This window comes from Astyanax mexicanus, chromosome 14 (genome assembly GCF_023375975.1).
Source record: "Astyanax mexicanus isolate ESR-SI-001 chromosome 14, AstMex3_surface, whole genome shotgun sequence".
Classification (NCBI taxonomy): Eukaryota; Metazoa; Chordata; class Actinopteri; order Characiformes; family Acestrorhamphidae; genus Astyanax; species Astyanax mexicanus.
This window is the reverse complement of record NC_064421.1, coordinates 24,712,666-24,722,287: the sequence shown is the minus strand read 5'-3', so window position 1 is coordinate 24,722,287 and position 9,622 is coordinate 24,712,666. Positions and strand designations below refer to the sequence as shown.

At 39.0% G+C, this 9,622-nt stretch overlaps 1 protein-coding gene across 12 annotated transcripts in view; it reads right to left on the bottom strand.

Annotated features, from left to right (window-relative positions):
* The window catches only part of dtnbb (dystrobrevin, beta b), a 106,033-nt gene continuing 96,411 nt past the window's right edge, over positions 1 to 9,622 (bottom strand). For all 12 annotated transcript variants that reach the window (XM_007252181.4, XM_022672905.2, XM_022672902.2 and 9 more), the window contains 4 exons: positions 9,222 to 9,381; positions 6,618 to 6,707; positions 5,383 to 5,436; positions 1 to 3,876 (listed from right to left, as the gene is read on the bottom strand). In XM_007252181.4, coding sequence (XP_007252243.2) covers positions 3,827 to 3,876; positions 5,383 to 5,436; positions 6,618 to 6,707; positions 9,222 to 9,381 — 354 coding nt within the window. In that variant the 3' untranslated portion in view covers positions 1 to 3,826. The remainder of the gene's footprint in view (positions 3,877 to 5,382; positions 5,437 to 6,617; positions 6,708 to 9,221; positions 9,382 to 9,622) is intronic.

The window sequence follows — 9,622 nt, the reverse complement described above, 5'->3', positions numbered from 1 at the left end:
TATCTTTAATATATTTCACCTTTAATAATTTACAAAAAAGACATACATTGGAAGGACACAAATCATGGTTCTGGAAATATGAAAGTCAAACATTGCAATCAACAATTAATACAGCAGCAAAGCCCTAAAACGTCAAATGAAGGAACGAGTGCCTGTAAATTCAAGTGACAAATCTTGCAAACAAATTGTATAATTACATAATTACAGTTAGACATTTAAAAAAAATACAACAAAAACACAACAGCATGGTTTAAAGTATCGGTTCGTCCAGCTCGGGTCCACTTTTTCTGAGGCTGTGACAGTAAATCACTGAGCTCAGGCTTCATTTCTTATCAACTCGCTTGTGTGTAGTGTGTATTAGTGTGTGTGGTGTGTGTAGCGACCTTTTAAAGCAGTCTGTTATTGGTAACCCTCTCAATGGACTACTTGAGGAAATTCGTAATCAATAGGCTGTGGGTTAACACAAACATACGTAAGGAACGTAAGGAGACGTAAGGACACACTGAAGGTTGGTGAACAGTTTGGCACAAAATTGAAAAGGCAGAACAAGAAGATTCCCGATGAACACAGATTAAATAATCGCATTCCTACAAAGTCACATACTAAAACTCCTATCTAAGCGCTGACTTGCACATGTGCAGAGTATTTTTTATTCTTTTATTTAGAGAGCACTTTATACAGTACATCTAGGCACACCTACATCGTAAGATTGCATTCATATTTGTAGCAAATGTTAGAACATGGTCATTCCCAGCCACCTCTCCAGCGTGATTCAGTCAAGTCGATTCCTTGTTCTTCCGATTTTGAATCCCAACACTGAAGTCGAAATCTTACTTTGACTGTAAATCATACATGAAGCTAGGCCTGTCACGATAACTGTGTTTTTGATTATATATTGTCCCAGAAATAATAGCGATAAAATAGAATATTACTGTCATATTATTATAGAATGATAATAGCACAGTCATTTTTGCTTTAAATTAAGAATATTTTAAAAAATTGGAATCGGAATTTTAAAAAATCTGATCCTGTGGGTTGTGTGATGACCTCAGGCTAGAGGTGTTAAAAGTCTTTACTCCACTTCGCTATGAGACAGAGTCAGTTTTAAACATCTTACAGTAGCTCTGGCTGTTTGAGTCAATAATGGCAATGGTAAAAACTGACGACATGTTTTCTATAGGAATGTGTAGCAAAATCCAATATGGTAGCTCTGCAAGCACAAGCAAGGTTTGGTGTGGAATGAGCGGCAGCCCACAATCTAGTTTTGCAATATAGGCAACACACAGACGTGTGTCCTGAGCTAAAAACAAGTTCTGTTTTTCTTGCACACAGATGTCCAATGTGTCACTTGAGTAAATGGCGTGAAAGACTACAGCAGCAGTAAAACTGTGCTCCATATTATTATAATTAAACTCTAAGAGTTATTCTTCAGCTTATGTGCATTGTGACCCGTACATGTCACAGCCTACTCAGTGTACATGGAGGCACAGTTATTGGTGCATTGGCTGTTGTGTGTACTGCCTTTTTTCCTACAGGATAGATGTTGCTATCTAATCACAGACTTGTCCTCACCTCAGAAAGAGAGTAAACATAAGAACAGAACAGCAGAAATAGCTAAAATTAAAGGCTTTGACAAAATACTTGCAAGCAAACAGGGGGTGTGTCCCATTTGCAAAATATTTACTAAGACTGACTAGTATTCCGTTCCAAAGTCTAGGCCTCAACCACGGTGGGCTGCATTTTTCAGCTGCTACTTCATAGAAGGTTGGTCCAATAGGCTACTGGAAAGGAGTTTTCATGAGACAGTCCTACCGATGACCCATCCTACTTCGACTACAACTATTAAGCACTACTAAGAATAGTACATACACCTTATAGTAGAAACGTATACAATTTAATTAGGCCAAAGCCGCAATGGGCAGTATCAAGGTTGGTCAAATTATTGAGGTCATGTCCATACAGTATTAGGTATGACAAGTCATTAACGTAATTATCGTGACAGGCCTACATGAAGCGATATGATAAAAGAAACCATAATATATACACGCCCACCCACAGTTTCCAAGGAGACGTTTGATTTTACACAGTGTTTCACATTAAATGAGAACTTATCGCTCGTGATAGTCTGTCGTTCATTGCAGAACCATAAAAGCCATACAGTTATGAATGGATCATTGCCTATTGCCCACCTATAATCTCACACAATAGTGGTCTCTCAAATAATAGCAATATTCTACACGTAAAATTCACCAAACTTCAAGACAGGTCCTTCAAGGGATTCATCTAATCTTAACATTCATAAGCAGTCCTTAGAATATATATATTTATATCGTTAAAACAATATTCATAATTACACTTCTATTGCAACCAAACCCATGAAAAACAGAAAAACACATAATTATATACATCGATGGACCTGAATTCCGTCTGATTCAAGTACAGTATCGTTTGCTTGTTTGCGACTGTAAAGCTTTAAAGTGAAAAACGTTATCAACGTCCGACGAAATCAACCGAATATTTATGCACTTATTTTCTCACCACAGTAAAAGTTCTGTACTTTTTCTCGGCGCAGAGCAACAACAGTAGCATCCTGCACCAGCTCAGTGGACTAACCCAAGCCAATCACGCTCCTCCATAAAGTTTTTTTATGGCCTGTGCTAATCCTTGACCTTTGACCTGTTTGGGCTGAAGTCAATTCCTCCCATTTGTTCACAAGCTTTGCTACAGCATTCCACCTCCCTCCATATAGTCCCTGAGCACCGGTTTCACTTATTTCCAGCACTAGCGTCATTTTAAAGAAGCTCCTGTAAAAAGAGCCTCTACAGAAAGACAGCTCAAAGCTAAGATCTTTATCTCTCAGACAAAAAACATGATCAGAATTCTTTTATTAGACAATCTTTATTTGCTCTTCTAAAGCCTGGTTACTCTCTGCTTTCAGAGCTCCATGTAGCTGGAATGCGACATGACCAAACCGTGGAAGGCTGTCGAAGAGGGCGTGGTGTACCAAAGCAAAAACAGTGGATTCTGAAAACACGTTCACAAACGATAGCGACGATAACAAACTTAGCAAAACTTAGCATCAGCATCATCGTAGAGATCCCTGACAAACACCTACAGGCTCTGTGGGAGGAGCCTCCACGGGTGGAGAGTACTTAGCAGCAGTTCTGAAGAACACGACCGGGCGAGCGGCAGGCGGAGCTCCCTCGCCTCGGCCAAAACAAACAAACACCACATGCAAGGTTGAAGATGAGGCTCCTCCGATCGAAAATTCATGCAGAAAACTCAAACAACACAAGAATTATCACTAATTATACAAAATCTTCAAAATCTGGAGGAGGAGGCAGAGGAGGCAGAGGAAGAGGAGGACGAGGAGGAGGCTTGGGAGAACATCTATGGGGAAACAGCTGCAGCTGAGATCGGTCGGGACATATTTTTTCCCCAGTGCTAACACTGACTACGCACAGTGTGGTTCGTTTTCCCGAGATCGGCACTCTCGGCAAACTCGGGAAACTCTGCAAACTCGGCGACTCGTTTGGCGTGACGAAGCACAAACAAGCAAAGCCATTCCAGTCGTCGCAGTCATGAATGAGATCGTTACATAATTACAACAGGTTTATACAGATAAGACACAAAGCGCTATATATATTTATATATATTTATATTCTCCTTAGTAGATACAGCTTGCTCTCTGTAAAATGTGATGAAGTGTTCGTTTCACATAGTGAAACCCGGTTGGGAAGAGCATGCATTACTCTACGTGCTAATGCCAGGACTGAAGGGTTCTCTCGCTGCTGGTTCTCAGCGCCAGTCACATTCCGCCGGACGTCTAGAATGAGGGGGTGGAGTGCCGATTCCCATAATGCCTCGGCGCTGACACTGGACAAAACACAGGCTAGGGTTAGAGGTCATGACTGCTAGCACTCTCTGGAGAAACATTCCACACCCAGGCACTGCTGGCTGAGTCAAACTTGGGATATGGGATGTGTCAGGAATATATAAAACATTGTATAAGTTGTATATATAAGTTGTAATAGTTATAAGTTATAACCAAAAAAGAGAGGAGAGCTAAAACACTCAACACTCATGTGCTAACTTAAACCTTCCTGTATGCTGAACTTCATTACAGCTCCTTTCATCAAACTGTGTAAATGCACTTTATGTCCAAAGTGTCTGGACCACGTTATCCTAGTTTCTTATGTAATTAAGGGTATTAATAAGAAAGATTGTCTCTATTTGCAGCAGTAACAGCTTCTTCTCTTCGGCAGAGGCTTTACCTTAGATGTTGAAACGCTAGATGCTGTGAGAAGTTTAAAAAAAAAAAAAGTCTTTAAAAACTGGCAATTTGAGTGTCTGTATTCTCTTGCCATTTTCTTAGCTGCCTGAACTTTTCAATTAACAATAGTTAACAATAGTTGCACCCAGAAGGACGTGTTGGATTTCAATGCTATTATGTCTTGGCACACAGTTCTAATAGGTCTTGCGATGTGGCACTGACATTGCATCTGTGTCTTCAATGCAAGCGCTTAAGACAGCAGTACTATGAGGATGTCCTGTTGGAATAGTTCACCAGAGTGTATCATTCATCAAAAAAATAAAATGGCACTGCATCATGTTCAGTGACACTTCCTTCTGGGTGTAAGTATGTTTAAGTGAACATGATGTAATATTTTCAGATTTTAAATCATAGAATACTGTGAAATTTATTACAATCATAGTACAGTGAGAGAATGATGTTAGATGACCAGTTCTGGATCACAAATGGTAATCCAACTTATCCAGCACTCTAGAGTCTGCCCGCCACATACACATTTCTGCCGCACCCACCCACAGTCCTAATATGAATTGAATTAATTAGATTCAGTGCTTAAAATTTACTTATGAATTTATTAAAACTGCTGGATAGTGCTGTCCTATTTTTTTTACCACAGTCCATACACATGTCATCAGGTGAATTGGAGAAAGTGCTGAAATTGTCCCTTCGGTGTGTGTGTGTGTGTCTGTTATACTCATGAAGTTCATTTTAGAATAAATGATATCGTGGCGTCTGTAAGCTGTAAGCTGCACAGCCCCTGTGCATACAGATCTAAGGTGTATGTGCATCTGCTTTAGAGCATCTCCTTCTACTGACAATGCTTTTCTATGGAAATACTATGGAGATACAAGATGTGTGGAGAACTAAACACCTGTGTCAGCAACAGGTGTTCCTCAAAATGTATTGAAGGTTCAAATATAATTTTTTCTCCCATAGAAAACCTCTTTATTCTCTTCTCTAGTTTCTCACTTAGAGCTGAATCTGAGTGGAAATAAATGAGTCACAGAGGAAGTTGGTGTTCGTCTGAAACACAGGAACAAACTGTGCCATAGAGGAGGAGGATGACTCACCTTTGTCCCTTCCGTTCCGCATGTTCACCTCCTCATCCTCCAGGCCGTCATCAACTGAAAAACGAATAAATCAACTCTAGATTATATACAGAGTACTCAGCAATAAGTGATAGACTGGTTTAAATGTTTCTACATAAAATAAAGTTCTTTTTAACACAGTTTTTCCTCAATATCTCAATATTTAAGTCAATCTAATTGCACTACATTTATTATAATGTCATTACAGTGCAGCTAATATTTTCTCTCTGGAAAAGCATAATATAATGAACAGACTGTTTATTCAAATATATCATGAGATAATAGAGGTAATAAACACATTACTGTTGTTTTTTGAAATATGAGTGTCAAATACAGTTTATAACCACAAGAAAATAATGCAGGGATATAATGAAAAGAATAAAACATATATTTTCAGGCAGCAGGAGTGCCAGAAACGTATTGCATTTTACATTTACTTATATTTCTATACAATTGCAACGCTCCTTACCGAAAGCAAACAAGAACAAGCTATGGGTTATTTAAATAGATTCAAGTTAAAACAACTGTGTCAGACCAGAGGCGTGCAGACATAGACATCAACTCTGCCCTTTATCAACCAAAGTGCCCTTTTGAAACTTTTTTAAAGATTATTATTATTATTAAGATTTAACTGAGGCCGGTTTGAAATGATCTTTTGAAAACCTGGGCGATTAAAAACGAGTGAAAACAGAATGCCCTGAAATCAGCTCGCACACACCCGACCTCTCTCTTCCTCTGTCACGTGACCCCGCACGGTCGGGTCGTCGTGTTTTTAGCTCTTTGCTCCTGTGTGCGGTTCCTCTGTTCTGGGCTGCAGGAGACCGGCTGGTGTTCTGCCGAGGTGTGCCTACCTGTCAAACCGTGCTACCCTAGTGAATACATGCCTGTGAGTGTATATTAGGTAAACAGAAGTTAATTGAAGGACTTAACAAGGACTGTATATAGTTAATATTGTATATGTATTTTATCAGTTGGTGGTGTGACATTTTTCCATTGAAAACTCACGTTTAGAGAATGTTACAAATACAAGTCAAATTTCATTCAACATGTGCGTGTAATTTTTTTTAGAATGAAGTGTTCCACGTGCGCTAAAAAGTGCCCTTTTTCCCCCCTGAGCACTTGCCCCCCAAAATGTCTGTGCACGCCACTGTGTCAGACAATAGTACAAATTACTTAAAAAGTGCTACAGTTGTTGTCCTCACAAGCTTTTTCAGTACCTGAGTGGAGCTCTTTTACCAGCGATGACATGGTATTCGTGATTGAGTCTGCAGCCACCAAAAGATCATTACGGAGATTTCTAGGTACACCTGTGGAAGAGAAAAAAGGCATTTTTTAAATAATGAAACATTACAAATGACAACTTTTAAAGCAGTGTTATGTAACACTTTCACCTAAATGTGATATTAGATTCAAGATTCAAGATTCAAAGAGTTTATTGTCATGTGCACAGTAAGAAACAAGTTTTCTCGTATGATGAAATTCTTTCTTTGCTCCTCGCCAAGTATGACGCATAAAGATAAAAGTAGAAAATATACAATAAAGAAAGAAATAAACTAACTAAATATACATATTAAATTGGTGTTAAATGTACATCCAATATATACAACAATATATATAACAGTAATGTGTTATGGATATTATTTACAAGTAAGTACATGTTATCTACAGCAGTGGAAAATGAAAAAAAGTGCAAAAAAAGTTCAGTAATGCAATTAGAACATTTTTGCAGTAAAGTGAGCATGTGCCTCTGAGAAATGTCATTGACATGTAAATGTGTAGAGAGTAATGTGAAGGTTATTTCTGAGGGAGGTTCAAGAGTCTTGTAGCAATGGGAAAGAATGACTTCTTTAGCCTTGTGGTTTTGCATTTCACACTTCTATACCTCCGGCCTGATGGCAGAAGAGTGAACAGTCCATGCTGGGGGTGGGTAGTATGTATGAATAGTAATTTGTTGGTAATTTATTGCATTTTTTGTGGGGTTCCCCTAGAGTTGGAAAGTATAATTCGGCTTTGAGTCACAACTAAATGTCTCATTTCTCTGTAAGTTACATGCTGAGAAATATGTAACTTTCACTGGAAGTGAAAGAATCATGTGAAAGGAGGTGAGTTTTATTACAGAATTTTACACAAACATAACATAACAGAAAATGCAGCCCCGCCCATTTCACTAAAGTTACATAGTGATGTTTCTGCCATGACAAGTCCAAAGTAGCAATGATAGTGGTATTTACAACTATAACGCTTTAGAAAACTAGGTAATTTAAATCATTTTTGTGTAATATCCTGTTATAATACTCTCCCTCATTATTCCATATGTTTTCTGGGACAGTTCTGTATATTTCAGCTTTTCCAGAAATGCATGTGTAAGGTCATTAGACCTGGTTCAAAGCATGAAGCACACTTTCTTAAAAGAAAGCAAGAAATACCAATTCTCACATAATGCTGCTTTAAATAATAAATACTTGTGTCACTGGTTGTCTAGTGGTCTAGTGGTTTCTGACGATTCACAGCCACAGCCCACGCTGTACTTTACCCTCTGTTTTGTGGCTCAGTAGTGGCTCACTGGCTAGAGCACTCGATTATTTATTACAGGGCTGTGGGTTTGTTTGATTCACCAGTTCTACCAAACTGCCACTGGTGGACCCTTGAAGACTTAACCCTCTCTTCTCAGAAACTCAGCTCTGGTTCTGTCTCTATGAGCTGGGATATGTCTGGGATGAGACTTTACATGTCTGGAATGCCAGACGTCTGCATGTGGCGAGTGATTCAGGATTTTTTGACAGTTTACTACTGTATTTTACATGTTCAGGCTCATGACTAGCATGTAAAAAATGAAGCTGCTATAGTAGGTAGAAGCAATGTTTTATACTGTTCATCAGAATTCATTTGGAAACATGTAATGTTAAGACATAAAATGTTTTTCTCATCAAAATAATAAAAAACTGAACTTCTTATTGTAAATATCATGCTAATATCTCTAATATCTCCACTGTCCACGTTTTGACAGATAATTGTGCCATGTCATAATAAATGGAAAAAATAGAAGTGCTCAGAAATGTCATTGAATTTAACTGAAAGTTAAGTTGCACAGATGTGTGAACAGCCAATAAGAATGTAACTGACAAAATCCTTCTAGCTTAAAATGCAGCTGATGCGGTGAGACTATAATCGTTACACCTTAGCACTTATTTGTGGTGTTTGTTCTTTTCTTGGTTCTACTGTTCCTGTCTTGTGTTCTCCTGTCTTTTGTTCCTAGCCCTGTTTTGTTATTGTCTTGTCCCCGCACTGGCCCCGCCCTGTCATTAGTGTTCCCAACTGTATTGTTTGTTGCCCCCGCCCCCTCATTACCTTCCCCAGATGTTCCCAGTCTCACGGTGTATATAGAATCCCTTTGTTTTAGTGTTCCTGGTTGGGACTTTTGTATGCTTTGTGTGCTCTTGTCAGGTCTGTCGGTTTTTCGTGCTCCTTTCCTGTTCTTGTTCTTTCCTTCATGGTAATGTTACATTTGTTTAGTCTTCTCAGTTCTGTATTTTAAGTTTAATTTTCTTAGTTTTATTGTCCTGTCTGATTTTCAATAGTCTTGTTTATTCTGTTTTTACGTTTACCTAGCTGTGTTTTCTTTCTGTTTTGTTTTTGGTTTATTCTTGTTTAGATAAATCATATTTTATGCGTTTACGTCTGCCCTCTCATCCCTCACCATTTGTGACAATAATGACAGATGACAATAATCGCCAAAGCATCACTGGTCACTGTTGGACACTGTTTTGAGGAGTGTCTGTGTGTGTGTATGTGTGTGTTTGCATGTGTCAAAGCTGTCTCACCCTGAGAGAAGGCATCCAGCACGTCATCCCCGACACCGGCCAGGCAGTCCTGTGGGGTGTGTGTGGGCGTGGAGCCGGCTGAGGTGGAGCGGATGGGCATAGGCATGGTGCAGCTGGCGCTGTGGCTGGGCGAGGAGTGGGGTGAGCCCCCTGTCTGAGCCTGCGGATGAGGAGAGAAAAAAAAGTTAAAGCTTTAAACTCTTACTTTCACTAGTTTTACAGAAGTCTCTGAATAACACATAGAAGCTCCTGAATAGTTAGTCTTTAGAGGTTTAAGGGGATAAAGCAATGATTCTTTAAAATTCAGAAGAACAGTTGAGTTCTGTGCAGTGCGGTTCTTCACTATGCAGTATTTAGAAGCCATAAAAACTAAATGGAATAAAAATGAATGTATCTAAGTA